The sequence below is a fragment of the Pogona vitticeps genome, chromosome 2 (assembly GCF_051106095.1).
Source record: "Pogona vitticeps strain Pit_001003342236 chromosome 2, PviZW2.1, whole genome shotgun sequence".
NCBI classification, from domain to species: domain Eukaryota; kingdom Metazoa; phylum Chordata; class Lepidosauria; order Squamata; family Agamidae; genus Pogona; species Pogona vitticeps.
Genome location: NC_135784.1, coordinates 76,227,501 through 76,246,553, shown reverse-complemented (window position 1 = coordinate 76,246,553; position 19,053 = coordinate 76,227,501). Strand labels below are relative to the sequence as shown.

The 19,053-nt window shown below is 41.1% G+C and overlaps 1 protein-coding gene across 2 annotated transcripts in view; it reads right to left on the bottom strand.

Annotated features, from left to right (window-relative positions):
- SFMBT1 (Scm like with four mbt domains 1) overlaps positions 1-19,053 on the bottom strand; it is a 129,279-nt gene that overhangs the window by 33,342 nt on the left and 76,884 nt on the right. For both annotated transcript variants that reach the window (XM_020796679.3, XM_020796677.3), the window contains exons 6-9: positions 17,155-17,401; positions 15,915-16,012; positions 12,742-12,843; positions 6,615-6,765 (exon numbers count right to left, since the gene is read on the bottom strand). In XM_020796679.3, coding sequence (XP_020652338.3) covers positions 6,615-6,765; positions 12,742-12,843; positions 15,915-16,012; positions 17,155-17,401 — 598 coding nt within the window. The remainder of the gene's footprint in view (positions 1-6,614; positions 6,766-12,741; positions 12,844-15,914; positions 16,013-17,154; positions 17,402-19,053) is intronic.

Genomic DNA, 19,053 nt, shown 5'->3' with positions numbered 1-19,053 from the left:
ACTTGGTGTGGATTTTGAGAGATTTGCAGTGAGCTCCCCAGCCTGTGAGGCTAGCATCAGTGGTGACCTGTATTTGTGGTCATGGTTGTCGGAACGGCCACCTGACAGATAGGTTAGGAGGAAAATGCCATCACTGAGCTTGGGAGGCGAGTTCTGGGTTGACCCTTAAAAGAGTGTGAGGAGGGTCTGTGAATACATTGAAGAGGGCAAGAAACCATGACTGAAGAGATCTCATCTTGAGACGTATGTGCTACACTACTGAAGTCATAGAGGCCATGGTGCCTAGTACACCTAGTACACAGAGACCCTTGTGGCGTAGTGGTTAAACTGCTGTACTGCAGCCAAAACTGTGCTGATGACCTGGGGTTCAATCCCAGGTAGCCGGCTCAAGGTTGATTCAGCCTTCTATCCTTCCGAGGTCAGTAAAATGAGTGCCCAGTTCGCTGGGGAGGGGAGCAATGTGTAGCCTGCATAATTAACTTGTAAATCACCCATAGAGTGCTTGAAGCACTATGGGGCAGTATATAAGCAGCACGCTTTGCTTTGCTTTACTTTACACTTTGCACAGTCAAGGCAGGTACCAAAGCATGAGGGGTGAACACTTGAAGTAACGCAATGAGATTTGAGTGAAAACGGACATCGGAGAGGACTTCAAAAGCACTGAAGCCAGCTTCAGTGCTTTTGAAGCTCTTCCGTTATCGCTCATTTTTAAGTGTCTTACAATGTTTGGAACCTGTTTTAAATGCTTGCAATCGTTAGCCCTCCTCCTGAACCCTATGCAAACTTAATTTGGTGTTGTTCTGAGTCGTCGTTAATTTTTGGTGATTTTTTGTTTTTCCCTCATTGAACTCTATTGAACTGTCCGTCCAATGCATTTCAATGAGAGAGAAAACAAAAAATCACCAAAAATTAACGAAGACTCAGAACAACACCAAATTAAGTTTGCATAGGTTTCAGGAGGTGGGCTAACGATTGCAAGCATTTAAAACAGGCTTCAAACAGTTTAAGACACTTTTACAGGAGCGAAAAGGGAGATTGGAAAGGGCTCTTTGATCTCCGTTTCCCTTTTAAAGCTCTTTCCGATCTCCCTTTTCGCTCCTGTAAAAGTGTCTTAAACTGTTTGGAGCCTGTTTTAAATGCTTGCAATCGTTAGCCCACCTCCTGAAACCTATGCAAACTTAATTTGGTGTTGTTCTGAGTCTTCGTTAATTTTTGGTGATTTTTTTTCTCTCTCATTGAAAAGCATTGGACTGTCCGTCCAATGCTTTTCAATGAGAGAGAAAAAAAATCACCATGTCCGTCCAATGCTTTTCAATGAGAGAGAGAAAAAATCACCAAAAATTAACGAAGACTCAGAACAACACCAAATTAAGTTTGCATAGGTTTCAGGAGGTGGGCTAATGATTGCAAGCGTTAATCTGTTCCAATTGGAACAGATTAACCGGTTTTCAATGCATTCCTATGGGAAATGGTGTTTCACTTAACGATGTTTTCACATAACGATTTTTTTATGGAACCAATTAACATCGTTAAGCGAGGCACCACTGTATATGGAAATATGAAAAAAAAAATGCAACCTGAAGCAAGCAGCTACTAGTGCCATGCACTTGGTGAATACTCTTGGAGCTGTTGCAAAGCTGAAAGGAAGCCTTTTGAATCGATAGGCTTGTGATCCTAGCTGAAATTGAAGGAATTTTCTGTGTGAAGGATGTATGGAAATATGGAAGCATGTGTCTTTGAGATCTATGACAGTGAATCAGTTGTTTTGTGGAGTAAAGGGAGAACTGATTTGAGGGTAACCACACAGAATTTCGTGGTAATGATGTATTTGTTTAACTTTCATAGGTCTAAGATAGGGTGAAGATCCCCATCCTTTTTGGGTATGGTGAAATAGCGAGAGAAAAACCCTTTGTTGTGTTGTGAGACAGCTTGTATGGCGTCTTTGGGGAGTAAATTTCTTATTTCCTCTTGTAGGGCTAAAGATGGTAGCGATGACGTGTGTTGCTGGCGGAAGTTGGAAGAAATGGATGCGGCAGCCATCGTGGATGATGGACAGTACCCAGGCATCTGTAGTGATGGATTCCCAGACAGGTAGGTGTTTTCAGAAGACAGGATGGGTGGAGTGGTGTGGGATCTCGGTCATGGGAGCGTCAAACGAAATGTTTGGACTTGCGGTCATTGCACCTAGTAATGAGTTGTTGGCGGGGTTTATTTCTTTGATTTCTGAAACAGGGTGTATAAGATGTTTGTTTTGGAGGATCATGTTGGAATTTTTGATATGAGTTGTACTGTTGTCTCCACTGATTTTGTTGGGGGCGTTGTTGGTAAGATGGATAAACTCCCCAACGTCTAGCTGCTGATCTTTTCTTTTGCACAATTTCCAAAATATAATCAGTTTCAGCATTAAAGAGGCCTGCCCCATCAAATGGAAGGTCTTCGATACGTGTGCGGGCATCCTAGCCAGGCCAGCTGCCCTTAGCCAAGAGAAACGTCATAAGGCTACTGAAGTGGCCATTGACTTTCCTGTGGTGTCTACCGTGTGCCTAGCAGAAAGCATATGTCGTTTGGCAACGGAAATACCTCGTTGAAAGGTTTGGGCGAGTACTTTTTTGTCCTCTGGTAAAGATTCAACAAAGGTTGACATATTGACCCAAAGGAAACATTGACATGCACCCATGGCTCCCTGGTAGTTAGTGGCTGGTGAACGCTGCTGATGAGTAAAGCCATCTTCCCATTGAGTCAATTCTTCTACTGTCTTTATTCGGTGGTATGAGGGTTTGTCGATGTTGAGATCTGGATTGTGAGGCTTCGACAAAAATAGAGTTTGGAGCTGGTTGTTTTTGAAGAGATAGAACTCCAGGATCTTGAACTCTGTAGAGGTTATCGATTCATTTAGACATGGTATTGGAAGAGGCTGGTTTTGTCCAGGATCATTAAGCGCTGCTGAGTAGAGACGGAAGCATTCAGAAGTGTACTGGAGTAGTTGTATCTTTACAGAGATTGGGTTGTATAGATGATCGGCCGGTTCTGACGAAGGACGTGGATTTCGAGATTGAGAGATTTAGCCATACGGATCATAAGTTGGGCATACGTTTGGAAGTCTTCTGCCAGTCATGGTGGGTCGGCATCGATAAGGTTGGATTCCAGTGAGGTAAGTAATACTGACAGTGTCTGAGGTCTGGATCCATGATCGGAATAATCGGGATCGCGTTGGGAGTTAACGGATTGTCGATTGACTTTGGTATCGATAGGTTGAGTGTCATTGTATTGATGTTTGTGGCTCAATGTTGATTGAGGTGGCATGTCCATGGGCATTTGTCGGTGTCGAGGATTTTCAATATCGAGAGATGTCATCCGAGTGTCCGTGGACGTCGTTTGATATGGTTGAACGTCGGTGTCAAACTCAAGGTCATAGTGATGTCGAGTTCGATGGCTTGGTTCTATCGGATGGCAGAAATCGTGAGTTGATAGAGGGACAGAACCAGTGTTGGTGGACCAGGATGGATATTGAGGATCATCGATATCAGAGCCTGTGTCTCGGTGATGTCGAAATGGAGGTTGTTGATGAGCTGGTAAAGCAGTGGAATATATAGATGCTGGAGATGCCGAGCAAGAGGAATGATTTCTCTCGTCTGGATTAGCGGGAAAGTATCAGGAGGTTGGAACTGTAAAAACCTTGCGTGTAGAAGAAAATTGCTTGACTGTCTTGGGTCTTTTAGGTGCCAGGTAGGGAGCAGGCTAGAGATGATGTGGGTCACGGTGATATGGCCGTTTCGACACTGATGGCTGTCGGGATCGAGGCCCACCATGAGAAGGTATGGACAAGCTGGACAGAACAACTGGTTGATTGGCAGTTACGTTTTGTCCGGTCGAGCACTGGTTGGAGCAAATGGCAATCCGGTGAGAGTGCTGAGCCATACGTGGTGAAATAGTTCCAGGGACTGTTGGGGCCGAAGTCTCTGAGGAGGTCGTGGTTGTTTAGTCGTGTCCGACTCTTCGTGACCAGAGCACACCAGGCCCTCCTATCTTCCACTGCCTCCTGGAGTTGTGTCAATTTCATGTTGGTTGCTTCGCAGACACTGTCCAGCCATCTCATCCTCTGTCATCCCCTTCTCCTCTTGCCGTCACACTTTCCCAACATCAAGGTCTTTTCCAAGGAGTGTTCTCTTCTCATGAGATGGCCAAAGTATTGGAGCCTCAGCTTCAGGATCTGCTCTTCCAGTGAGCACTTAGGGCTGATTTCCTTTATAATTGTTAGGTTTGTTGTCCTTGCAGTCCAGGGGACTCTCAACAGCCTCCTCCAGCATCACAATTCAAAGGCATCAATTCTTCGGCGGTCTGCTTTCTTTGTGGTCCAGCTCTCACTTCCATACATCACAACAGGAAAAACCATAGCTTTGACTATGCGGACTTTTGTTGGCAAGGTGGTGTCTCTGCTTTTTAAGATGCTGTCAAGGTTTGTCATCGCTTTCCTCCCAAGAAGCAGGCATCTTTTAATTTCGTGGCTGCTGTCTCCATCTGCAGTGATCATGGAGCCCAAGAAAATAAAATCTGTCACTGCCTCCATATCTTCCCCTTCTATTTCCCAGGAGGTGATGGGGCCAGTGGCCATGATCTTAGTTTTTTTGATGTTGAGTTTCAGACCGTTTTTTGCATTCTCCTCTTTCACCCTCTTTACAAGGTTCTTTAATTCCTCCTCACTTTCTGCCATCAGAGTGGTATCACCTGCATATCGGAAGTTGTTATTTCTTCCGACAATCTTAATTCCGGCTTGGGATTCCTCCAGTCCAGCCTTCCGCATGATGTATTCTGCATATAAGTTAAATAAACTGGGGGACAATATACAGCCTTGTCGTACTCCTTTCCCAATTTTGAACCAATCAGTTGTTCCATATTCAGTTCTAACTGTTGCTTCCTGTCCCACATATAGGTTTCTCAAGACATAGATAAGGTGGTCAGGCACTCCCATTTCTTTAAGGACTTGCCATAGTTTGCTGTGGTCCACATAGTCAAAGGCTTTTGCATAGTCAACGAAGCAGAAGTAGATATTTCTCTGGAACTCTCTGGCTTTCTCAATAATCCAGCGCATGTTAGCAATTTGGTCTCTAGTTCCTCTGCCCCTTCGGAATCCAGCTTGTACTTCTGGGAGTTCTCGGTCCACATACTGCTGAAGCCTACTTTGTAGGATTTTGAGCATAACCTTGCTAGCGTGCGAAATGAGTGCAATTGTTCAGTAATTGGAGCATTCTTTGGCACTGCCTTTCTTTGGGATTGGGATGTAGACTGATCTTTTCCAATCCTCTGGCCACTGTTGAGTTTTCCAAACTTGCTGGCATATTGAATGTAGCACCTTAACAGCATCATCTTTTAATAATAATTTGAGGAGAAAAATGATGATGGGGGGGGTCTGCTGCAGCCAGCTGTCGAGCGAAATAGAAAAGAAAAAAATCTGATGATAAAAAAAGTTTAAAGGAAAAAAGATTGATAACAGGAAGGAATCAATAATAAACTCTCTCTTTTACTCACAGAAGCAGAACTATGAGGCTCTCAACACCGTGGTTAAAAGAAACTGAAAGGGGAGCCCTGGCGCCAAGGTACTTATATGAGGGGGGAGGGGCCTTATTCTAATGTGTTTTTTGCTACCACAGAAACTTTAGAACTTTCCAATTAATCTCTGCACAGGCGCGGATCACCCAGGGTGTGATTCACAAATACTACGAAGAACCATATATTTAATGCCTTTCCCACACCCACTTTTTTCAGTCCATGAGAAATCTTTCTCCCCCTGTAGAAGATAAACCTAATACAGTGGTGCCTCGCACAACGAGTGCCTCACACAACGATGAATTCACACAACGATGCCTTTTTCTGTTAAATTTGCTGCCTCACACAGCGATGTTTCCTATGGGGGATTTTCACACAACGATCTCCCTTTTCGCTCCTGTAAAAGTGTCTTACAATGTTTGGACGCTGTTTTAAATGATTGCAATGGTTAGTCCACCTCCTGAAACCTATGCAAACTGATTTTGGTGTTGTTCTGACACTTCGTTAATTTATGATGATTTTTTGAATTTTCTCCATTGGAAACCATTGGATGGTCTGTCTAATGGTTTCCAATGGAAAAACAAAAAATCATCATAAATTAACGAAGTGTCAGAACAACACCAAAATCAGTTTGCATAGGTTTCAGGAGGTGGACTAACCATTGCAATCATTTAAAACAGCTTCCAAACATTGTAAGACACTTTTACAGGAGCGAAAAAGGATTTTGCAAAGGCATTGAAATGTATTGAGTCGGCTTCAATACATTCCAATATAGGAAACATTGTTTCACTCAAAGATGTTTCCTATGGGGATTTTCACTGAACGATGGCAATCCGTTCCAATTGGAACGGATTAACCGGTTTTCAATGCATTCCTATGGGAAATGGTGTTTCACAGAACGATGTTTCACACAACGTTGATTTTTTTGGAACCAATTAACATCGTTGTGTGAGGCACCACTGTAACTTAAAAACCACACTATAGTTTCTGGAAGATTGTATTTGCAGTCACAAAATACAGTTCTTCTAGGATACCGTTCATACCACTGCAAAAAAACTACATATACGCACCAGGTGGTGGACTGAGATGCAAGCCATTCTTTAGACTCCATTGAACTGGGAAAATACCAGCACTGTTGATGTGACAGACGTAAGACCTGCTTGTGGAACATTCTGGTCGCAAATCATCTATTTCTATCATGAAATATTTATCATTGAACACCTGAAAGAAAACAGAAGTGTATATCCTCAGCAAAATTGCATTTTACCAGAAAATCAGTTTCCTGTGTAAAAGTTGCTAATGTGCTATGTTACGTGTACTCAAGCTACTTGGATTCTGTCCTGGTGGTGACAGGTTTTGGACATTAAAGGCTTCCTTGGCCCCATCCTGAGGCCCCCAAAGTCAAATGATCCCCTAGGGAGGCTTGGAATCTGGCAGAAGGAAGGGAGATGAAACTTTTGATGAAATATAAAAGGCCATGTCTGATAATGTCATCAGACTTAGGTGCACAGAATGGCGCCAACAGGATTTCAGTCAGTAGGTTATACCACATTTTAAATATTCAACTAAGTTTTAAAAGAAGAAATTTATATGAGAAGTCAAGGAAAAGAAGATATGTCAAAACAGACTAAGAACATATATAGATTTCTTGAGAAAGAAAAGAGAAAGAAAAGCTGCAGAGTGTTTAAAAAAGAGTTGTTCCAAGACAGAAGGGACAACAAGACATCTGACACTTACTAAGAGAAAAAGTTAAAAAGGAGGGGAGAGTTTGAACTGGATCAATGTATTAAGATAGATAAACCTAAAAGATTTATATTAAAAAGGGAGGAGTGAGTGAAAAGAACATTGGAGAAGAAGCATGCTGTGTATAAAGTAGAACAATGGCATAAACAAAAATCATCCGATAAAGACCCATTAGTAATTTTTATCTTTGACCAGAAAAGAAACTAGCTAGCCAAAAGAAAACTAAATGGCAGCGGAGAACACTGTTTCGACACAAGACATATTTATTCTACTGGGTCTTCGTATGACAAGAACACTAACAGAGGAGTACAATAATCAGCCTATGAAGAAGATTAGAAAGTGGCCAGCAGGGGGACTGTATTAAATTTGTAACTGATCAGAAGCTTGAGAAAAAGTATAATAGGACAGGGAACATGATTCTCACAAGACAATCTGACAGATCTGTCAAACAGATATTTTATGTCAAATCTTGGATGAGCCATCTTTGGAAGGAGTAAGATACAGCAAGGTGAGATGGACAAGATAAAGGCAAAGTTAAGTAGGGAAAAAGAAAATAGTTGACACTCTTGACATTACCAGAACTTATAACTGTCAAGGTGGTTTACTGCTGAGAAAATGACACAAGAACTGGGAATCTATTTCACACAGTCATGCTGACATCTGTACAAGAAGTGAGAGTGGAAAGGAAATTGCAAATAGATACATTTACTTACAAACATTTTACAGGTAAAATTTTAATCTCAGCTTCCCTTTTATCATCCTTTTTGCCATCCTTTCATCATCCTTTTTATCATCGTCATAGCCATCTGTTTTAATTCATCCTACTAGTTATTGCATCTATTGAATGTTTCTATTATTTTATTTTTCTCGTGTCTTGATACTGTGTTGTTTGTTTTGCTGTTAGCCGCCCAGAGTGGTCTGGTTGCCAGATGGTGCAGGGTATAAATCCAATAAATAAATAAATAGTGAATCTGTACAGTTATTAATAGTGATTAATTCCTGAACCATGTAGGAAATTAATTACACTGAAAGTGTCTCACATCAGCAGCTACATGTAGCTTGGAATGCCTGAAACTGATTAGAGATCTGATGGCGAATTTGTCTTTATTTTTTTAACAGCTTCAGAAAGGATACAGTGGGGTCTTGACTTGAGAACTTAATCCGTATTGGAAGGCGATTCTCAAGTCAAAAAGTTCTCAGGTCACATCTGCATTTCCCATAGGAATGCATTGAAAACCATTTGATCCGTATCTGCTCTTTTCCGTCCATAGAAACTAATGGGAAGCTACTATTCTGCCTTCGACCACTAGAGGGGGGATATTTTGTTTCTTTTTTTCTTAGGTCAAGAAAGGTTCAGGGAAGGCAGGGAAAATACAGTCCAGGCATTACCAGGCAGTCTGAAGACTCCCAATCCACTCTCTAAACGCTGGGAGGAGTGAGGAAGCAGACAGGCACCCTTTTCACTGGCCAACAGTTAACTGAAAGTTCAAATTTTGCACTTTCCCTGCCTCCCACGTGGTTTTTTTTCAGTTCTTAACTCAAATCTAAGTATGTAAGTCAAGTCAATATTTTCCTATGAGAGTGGTTCTTAAGTCAAAATGTTCTTAACTCAAGCCGTTCTTAAGTCAAGACCACCCTGTACAAAATTTAAATGATGTCAGCAGGATACAAAAGATACGCAGTGCCTTATTGAAAAATATCCGAGGCAGTAGTTTGAAAAACTGCTCATCAGTTCTCACAATGCACTAGTACTTTGATTTACGAATGCCTCATTTAATGCAATTTTTGGTTTATGAACAGAAATCCATTGAAAATAATGCCTCGGTTTACAATTTTTTTTCATAGTATGAAGGAAGTTTCCCCAGGATGCATTGTGCCTGAAGGTATATATAGCACCACCCCTGTTCCTATCGCAAACCGTGTTTTGGTTTACAAATTTCTCGCATTACGTAACGTCCCGGAGAATGATTAAATTCATAAACAAACTACACCTGTATGCGGCAGTCAGCACTTATTAATAGTCCCTCTGCCTCGTTTGGCCTTGGAGTTCAAAACAAAGCAGGGCAAAGGCTAATAGAGTTTTGTCAAGAGAAAAAGCTGGTCATCACAAACACTCTTTTCCAACAACACAAGAGGCGACTCTATACATGGAAATCACCAGATGGGCAATATCGAAATCAGATTGATTATATTCTCTGCAGCCAAAGATGGAGAAGCTCTATACAGTCAGCAAAAACAAGACCTGGAGCTGACTGCGGCTCTGATCATCAGCTTCTTATAGCAAAATTCAAGCTTAAACTGAAGAGAGAAGGAAAAAACCACTGGGCTAGTCAGGTATAATCTAAACCAAATCCCTTATGAATACACAGTGGACGTGAAGAACAGATTTAAGGAACTAGATTTGGTCGACAGAGAGCCTGAAGATTTATGGATGGAGGCCCATAACACTGTACAGGAGGCAGCAACAAAAACCATCTCAAAGAAAAGGAAATTCAAGAAAGCAAAGTGACTGTCCAACAAGGCCTTACAAATAGCAGAGAAGGGAAGGGAAACCAAATGCAAAGGAGATAGGGAAAGCTACAGAAAATTGAATGCAGACTTCCAAAGAATAGCAAGGAGAGACAAGAGAGCCTTCTTAAATGAACAATGCAAAGAAATAGAGGAAAATAATAGAAAGGCAAAGACCAGAGATCTGTTCAAGAAAATTGGAGATATTAAAGGAACTTTTTGTGCAAAGATGGACATGATAAAGGACAAATATGGTAGGGACCTAACGGAAGCAGAAGACATCAAGAAGAGGTGGCAAGAATACTCACAAGATGCTTTGTTATCAATATCTGAGAATGTGGAATATGTTAAGATGACTCAAGAATTAATCACCAATTTATTAACAGCAGCTAGACTAATAATAGCTAGGCAATGGAAATCAAAATCTGAATTTTAAAAGGATGAATGGTATAATGAAATATGGAATATAGCTATAAATGAAAAGCTAACTTGTAACATAAAGGTTAAGAAAGGGGGGATGAAAAATTAATGAGGGTGAAAGAGGAGAGCGCAAAAAATGGTCTGAAGCTCAACATCAAAAAAACCTAAGATCATGGTCCCATCACCTCCTGGCAAATAGAAGGGGAAGATACGGAGACAGTGACAGATTTTACTTTCTTGGGCTCCTTGATCACTGCAGATGGTGATAGCAGCCATGACATTAAAAGACGCCTGTTTCTTGGGAGGAAAGCAATGACAAACCTAGACAGCATCTTAAAAAGCAGAGACATCACCTTGCCGACAAAGGTCCACATAGTCAAAGCTATGGTTTTTCCAGTAGCGATGTATGGAAGTGAGAGCTGGACCATAAAGAAAGCTGACCTCTGAAGAATTGATGCTTTTGAACTGTGGTGCTGGAGGAGGATCTTGAGAGTCCCCCGGACTTCAAGGAGAACAAACCTATCCATTCTGAAGAAAATCAACCCTGAGTGCTCAGTGGAAGGACAGATCCTGAAGCTGAGGCTCCAATACTTTGGCCATTTCATGAGAAGAGAGGACTCCTTGGAAAAGACCCTGAAATTGGGAAAATGTGACGGCAAGAGGAGAAGGGGACGACAGAGGATGATATGGTTGGACAGTGTCATCGAAAGTGCCAACGGAAATTTGACCAAACTCCAGGAGGCAGTGGAAGACAGGAGGGCCTGGTGTGCTCTGGTCCATGGGGTCACGAAGAGTCGGACACGACTTAACAACTAAACAACAAAAAACCCACTGTGTATCAAACTGAGGAAGACAGCAAGATTCTTTATTGTTAGAATTTCATACCTTATATTTTCAAGAAATCTATAAAATGTTAGTGACAACACATGGAAATGCCACCAGTTTCACTCACATCTGTTCAAACTATAATAGGATCCTGTCCTTCCAGAAGAATCACTGAAGTGACTAGAAGGACAGGTTATACCAGTGGTGGGGAACCTGTGGATCGCCAGTTGTTCTGCTCCATCTTTTATTAATCTAAGCCAAATCAATGCTTGTCTATTCAGAAGCAGGTTCCACTGTGTTCACTGCAATTTACTACCAAGTGAGTACAGAATTTCAGCCACAATTGGGTAAGAGCTATTATTATTCTGCAGAAATTTGACACTGCACCTAGGATTGCTGAGACAAAACCAACCAATCAGAGAATTGCTAACCCCTTCAATTCTTTTCCAAAAAAAAGAGTGGGGTCACTGGATCTGGAAACCTAAGGACAAATTATTTCAAGAACAACAATTTTTCAGTTATAATTTCTCTTGATTCAAACAAAAAAACAGCTGTGATATAGATGAAAAAGTGACTGGCAATGCAGACTAATGTGACTGTTATTTATGAGCAAAGCATCAGCGTGTACATTCAAAAAAACATAGGTGTCAGAAACCTCTACTAGAAATAGGATGCTTGAAAATATTGCCTGGTGTTCTACAGCCTTTTAGGATGATCAGAGGGCCTTTTAGACTTACTCACTCATTACTATAGTATCTATTTATGGATAGTCTGTTGGATTCTTGCAGCAAAACAACTATAATAGCAACAGTCTTGCAGCCATTAACAAGTTTTATTTGACATTAGCTTTCATTTACTGCAGCCAGTTGCACCACATGAAGTAGACTTAATCCATGAAAGGCTAATACAATGTATTAGACTTTAACATGTCACAAGAGTCTTCTTGGCGTTTATGATAACTTTCTTAAAGGTGTTGCTACTTCAGATGTTTCAGAGCTGAAGGACAGAATGGAAAGCAGGTTTTGAGACTACGCCTTGGGGATGAATAGTGAAATCGGATACTGTGTGATCAAAGTCTGTCTACACATGACTTTACTGCAGGCTCCTGCACCAGTGCAAAGGCAGGTGTAGAGGGTCTCTGGGGTAGACTCTGAAGGCTCACAGGGGAAAGGAGAATCACAATTTCCTAATTCAGCGGATGAAAGCAAAATCTGCTCAAGAGGGTTCTTAAATAGAGATGGTGGGTCCAGTGGATTGTGATGGTTCGTTTTTCATATGAACAGGTGATCTGCACTTTCCAGCCCTGCCTCCTTTGGTAAGTGCCCACTCAGAGGCAGTGCTGGACAAAGAGCTGTCTTTGAGTGGATGTGACCATCTCTAACTCTGACAGCATACAGGGGACCATCGTTCCATTGGTGCAAAAACTGTTTGTTGTAAACACTTACGTCTTGGCACACCTGCAAGAGATACTGAAACATCAAGCAATACTATCCTTGGTTTAAGTTTGTCCTACATTTGATAACATATAAAAATTACAAGAAACAGTTCTCATTACACTTGAACATGCCAGAAAGAAAAGAAAAGAAAAGAAAAGAAAGAAAGAAAGAAAGAAAGAAAGAAAGAAAGAAAGAAAGAAAGAAAGAAAGAAAGAAAGAAAGAAAGAAAGAAAGAAAGAAAGAAGTGGCCTTCAAATTCTGATACCTTTGTAACTGTTGCAGGCGAGATGATGAAAGGAGCCTTTGGATTAATAGCTTCTAACTTCATGTTTGTACAGAATGAGTGGATCCCAACAACAGGCTTGTCCTAAACATGACCGACATGAAAATATTAATGAGCACTTAGGGTCCGTGATACAGAAATATAAAACTTTTCCTGGAAGGAAGTGAAAATACAGAGTATTTATTTATGTAGTTAGATAGTTAAAGGCGCAGAATAACCTGTTCGTGTGCATTCACAGAGAACATCAAGAAGTACATTTATATTCTTCCCTATATCCTGGGATCACAGGGTAGAGTACAACAAGGGTAGACAATAAAATATAAAACAATTTAATCACTTAGAACATTTAAAATATTAAAACATATATAAAATATTAACACCACCACCAATTACAATAAAGGTTATTGTAAGTGAGAATCAACTTGACAGCACATAATTATTGTTTTCTACAGCAAAAAAGTCCTCCGCTGTATATCCATGTATTTATTTATTATTGTATTTTTATCCCACCCTTCTAGACAGAAGTCTGCTCAGGGTGGCATCTTCCTTCATGACACAGAGGAGCCCCTTCTCCATAGCAGATCTTAATGATTGGGCAGATGTATATAGGGAGAGGTGTTCCCTCAAGTGCCCAGGCCCCAAGTTATTTAGGGCTTTATAGGTTATGATCAACACTTGAAGCATACTGTCAGCTGATGCAATTCTTTCAGAACCAGTATATGGGCTCTGAAAGTCGTTCCTACTATTTATTTATTTATTTAAAACATTTTACCTCACCTTTCTCCTTAAAAGGAACCGAGGTGGCTGTCTGCAACCACAACAGCATTTGTGTAATCTTCAATGACATCCTTGATGATGACAGCCTATTTTCCCCCCAATTTTTATTGGCGATCTTTGAAAATGGGTGGGAAAATGGGTGGCAATACCATCTTTACTATTCATTCATTTGTTCAAATTATGTAACACCCAATAGTGTGATACGCACCCTCTGAGTGGTTGACAGCCAACACATAGAGGCTACAAATGCCAAAGCTATTGTAAATATAAAAAACAATCAATGATAGAATAAATGATAACATGAAAATACATAATGTGTCAAATTTGATTTAAGTAAACAGATTTAAAACCATATTTGGACATCACAATAGAGCAGAATTAATTTAAGGCAGCTTTAAAAACTTTAAGGTTGCTTCTTAAAAACTGGGAAGGAGAGCACCTGGCGAACCTCTACTGGTAATTTGTTCCAAACATAAGGTTATTTGGAAGTTACTAGCTCTATTTTCCTTCTAGGCACAATATTAAGAGACTTTGTATCCAGTATGCTGCTGCTACTAATCTTAGAACTGCAAATCTAGAAGGGGCCCTATGGATTGAGCACAGCTTCTGTCAAGGAGGCACATGGGAGAATCGAACTCCCATTCTCTCGCTCTGCAGCTAGATACAGTGGTGCCTCGCTAGACAGTTACCCCACATGACAGTTTTTTCACTAGACATTGACTTTTTGTGATCCCTATAGTGATTCGCAAAACAGTGATTCCTATAGGGGAATTTCGCTGGACAATGTTTGGTCCCTGCTTTGCAAACTGATTTTCGCTAGACGACGATTTTGACAGCTCCCTCCTTGCTCGCAAAACAGGTGTTTTCGGGACCTAAGCTTCGCAAGACAGCGATTTAAACAGCTGATCGGCGGTTCGCAAAGCAGCTTTCCTATGGCCAATCTTTGCTAGACAACGATTCTTCCCCATTGGAATGCATTAAACAGGTTTCAATGCATTCCAATGGGGAAATGCTTTTCGCTAGACAATGATTTCGCTAAACAGCGATTTCAGTGGAACGGATTATCATCGTCTAGCAAGGCACCACTGTACCTAAACTGACTTCCTGCTCCACAATACCCCATACACTCTTTAACAGCAACCAAGAGTGGCCTCTTAGCAAGCTCTGGTTGTCCCTTGAAGGGGGTCTCAGAGCCCTAAAGACATGTAGTATCCCTCCACTCTGAGAGCAGAAAAAAGGTCCATTTTAGAAGAAAATCTGGCCATCCTCATGCCAAGCACCATAGATTTTATTTCCAGGATACTGGAAGATGGGTGGTGGTGGGAAGAGGCACATAGAAGGTATACAGGGGGTAGTGGCCTGGGAACTGCAGTGGACCTGAGTGATTCACACCTTTCCTGTACCAAAGATATGCCCTTGGGTTGGTCTGGATTCATTTCCTCTCACTGATAGTTAACGATTAATAATTTTAATAAAACAGCCAAGAAGGCAAAAAATGACCTTATTTCATCCCTGAGCATATGGGTTTGCAAAGGTTTTAGATACCCTGGAGATTACAACATTGGAGCTTTGCTAGATCCACATGGACCTAATCTAGCCCATCACGGTTCTATCTGCGATGTGGCAATTCATAGCTGTCCCATCCTCTTCCTGAAGTTTTGAGAATCTAACCGGAAGGACATGGGAATTTCTTTGGTCGGTGAACCAGATTTCCTCACCTCCTGCCTTCTCTGAATCAAGAAAGAATGAGCAAAGAGCAATCAGTCATTAACTTGGCAGCCAGACAAATCTTGACCATGGGATTCTATATTGGTCAAATGCAATCTTCCCTTCTTCTACTCAGTGTGGAAAAGAGGAACGGAGCAAAATGTGGCCTCTGACCAAAGTTACAGTAAAGTGTTGGCCAGGGAACTGGCAAAACCAAGGGTTGTAGAAATATTCTCTGACCTATCTGGGGCGCAGTGGGCAAACTTGGACTGGCACTCTAAATCTGTTACTTGATATGTTTCAGATAAAGGTTACAATTCCCTTAACTGGGGAGGGAGGGAGTACTTTTTGGTGGCTGCCCTATAATGTGAGAATCCTCTGCTCCTGAAAACTCAGTAAAGCATCTTTGGAGACTGTTTCTTCTTATTTAATATTGAATCTGGTGTCTGTGGGTGGGAAAATCCACAATGTATCTGTTTCACTGATTTTAATACAGTATATTATATATATTTCAGGCATTCACTCGCCTGGAGCCTATGAGACCTAATAGGGAAAAGAAACTAATTAAGATGGTCTCATGTGGCTGGTTCCCAGCAATTACTTTTTGTACGGATTATATTTAACCATAAAATTTGTTAACAATGTTCAAGGGTAAATCCCAGCCGTTGTACCTTAAATAGATCAGTGGGCACCAATGATTCTTCCTCCTCTTCTTTGATTTTTGCTAAAATCTCCTGCCATTCTGTCTCCATCTTCAAGGGCCTAACAGCTTCAATAAAAAATGGTATCTTGCTATCACATTATGAGTAAAACCACAGTACTTTAAAAAATGAATCCATTATACCACTCCTATGTGATGATCAAGGCAATAACATGAACATAGTCAACAAAACCAACAGTTTTCTTATGCATGAAGAGACTAGGATGCTCTTTTCCTCCCAACAGAACTTACTCTGATCCACACACAGAACAACCTTTAAAAATATCCTGAAGGCATATATGCAATATTTTTCACTAAGATGCTTCTTTACAAATTCTTAATTGCCTTTTGCATTTAGAGGAATAAAAAAGCAGCTTGTTTTTTTACTGGTGATTCACTTGGAGGTAGGGAGTGGCAGGGGGGTAATTTGCTGAGAAGAAATTATTAATGGTTTTCTCTAGTGTACTCTCTAAAAGCAGTGCCACATTTCTGCCACCAGATTTCTGAAAATCTTACCTGAACTGCTCTGTCTAGATCCACTGTGGAATAAAGGATCAAGTATTGGACTAGGACTTGGGAGAGCTGGGCTTCATTCACTACTTAGCCATGAAACTTCATGGGAAGGCTAACTCACTTCTTAAACATCTCACACACCTCAGAACTCTATTCAGATCATTTTAAGTTGGAAGTGACTTGATGGCACTTAACAGCAAGTTTATTTAGAGATAATAAAAGAGCGAACTACCAAACTCTGCATATCTAAAGCAATTTGTCTCTGTTATGAGGAAAATTGTGAACACAAGCAGTTTAAACAAAGAAAATCGAAAGCCCTTGCATTCTGAGCAGATACATACGATTCCTGCTTCAACATGATTCCTGACTGAACTGACAGATGATTCAAATGGAATCAAAGCTCACTACCAGAGGTTTATGAAAAGAAAAAAAAATCTGAGAGGAGACTTAGGCAAATGAACTGTTTCTCCCTCTCAGCTGAAAGTAGCATAACACCACATGCACTTTCCTTGTTTCAGAACAGAGCTGTGTTCAGTTTTTCTTCACTAGTGGGACTGTGCATTATAAGCACACCAGCAAATGTTTGCTCCTATAAACTTTATGAACTTTATGAAGCAGAAATCTGTTTCCTCTTCTTCTTTAAAGCTGCCATCCTAATTTGTAATTGAGAAGATAAAATATATAGATATTTTTTTTACCTAAAGGAGGTTCAAGGATATATCCTTGTTGATTTGCCCATCCCACTGGATGGAGAAAAGGATCTAAGTAGAACATCCATAAATCATACTGATCGTTATCTCCAAGCCCTTCATAGCGGAGTTTAAGCCTTCCACCAATATTTTCCAGAACATTAACTATCCATGCTCCAAGGGAATCTTCAAAGTGCTGACATTCCAATCTTGAACCAGGTGCAACAAGATCCAAAGGATTCTTCCCTCGATGGAGCTGTAAGGCAAAATAGAGAGAAAAATGTAACAGCTCATTTTCCTTCTCTTAAAAGATCTAACATCCATTTCCGTTGTTTTTCCTGAATATCTCTACCATATTTATTGCTCGCTCGGTGGAAACGTAATACGAATTCAGGCAAAATGGAACAACATTTTCCACTATCCAATTCACAACACTGCAACTTCCACCAAATTTCTTTGACAGATGCACAACCAAGTCAATAATACACTGTGATTTACCTAGGGAGTGTGAATCACTATCACAGGGAGTGTGAATCAAGGGATTTTATTCCCAATTTAGGCCTGAAGAAGTGAGCTATGGTTTCTTTTAACAACCCTTATCATTTGTGAAGTAATATTAGCAAGTGCCTTTATATCATTTTAATAGACACCACTTCACAAAATTCATCCTCCATGAGAAGTATTTTGCATTATGTCTTCACACTTTACACAATATTTCCAGCACTACTGTACCTACCTGCTGTCTGCCTTTGCTTTGTCATTCCCTACTGCACATCTGTACTTAGCCCAGTTCATGATTATTACTGAAATACATGTGATCTGCCACATACCAACTATTCCATCTACTGTATAACCTTTACAGTGCATTCTCTAAGTAGAGTGTTTGGAGATCTGTGCCATGGCAAATACTTCTGGTTAAACATAGGTACAAACCAGCAAACTGGTCTTTCGTGGCTATCCATGAACCATCACAACCCCCACCCCGCAAAAAAGAGAGGTTACTTACCTGTAACTCTGGTACTTCGAGTGGTCATCTGTGAATTCACACTAATGAGTTAATCTGCACCTGCGCAGAGATCTCTGGAATATTCTAGAGCTCAAACTTGCGTTCGCTAAAGACTGCCCCCCAGTACATGTGGTCCACCCATCGTGGTGATTACTTCAGTTCCCCAAAAAGCCCGCCGCTGCCTGCAGAATGAGACAGATGTTACGGACAGACAGGAGGACGGGTGGGAAGTGTGAATTCACAGATGACCACTCGAAGTACCAGTTACAGGTAAGTAACTCTCTTTCTTCTTCGTGGTCTCTGTGAATGCACACTAATGGGTGATTAACAAGCTTAACTTATAGGTGGAGGGACGTCACGGCAAGACTGAAGACAATACTGCATGACTGAAAGCCGCATCTGCCTTGGCCCGTACATCCAAACGATAATGGGGATGCAAAAGTCAATGGAGTTGACCATGTAACAAGCTTGCAGATATCTGGAACAGGTATGCCTCAAAGAAAAGCTGTGGAGGTGACCATTGCCCTGGTGGAGTAAGCCTTGACATTGGTAGGGAGAGGCTTCTGGGAGAGCTGGTAAGTGAGGCATATGGTCTGCACAATCCAACGTGAGATCGTTTGCGGAGATATCTGTGCCCCTCTGTGAGGTGGATGAGGTGACCAGATTTACGAAAAGAGGTGGTCATTTTGACACAAAAGGTGAGGGCACACCTCACATCCAAGAGGTGGAGGAATCACTCAACACCTGTTGATGGTGACAGGAAGAAGGTAGGTAAGATTACTGGTTGACGGACGTTGAAATCAGGATATAGGGTGACTTTATCTGGACGAAATTGCAGAAATGGAGGGTCATCACAGAGCACTGCTAGTTCAGATGCTGTACGGGCAGATGTGATGGCCACG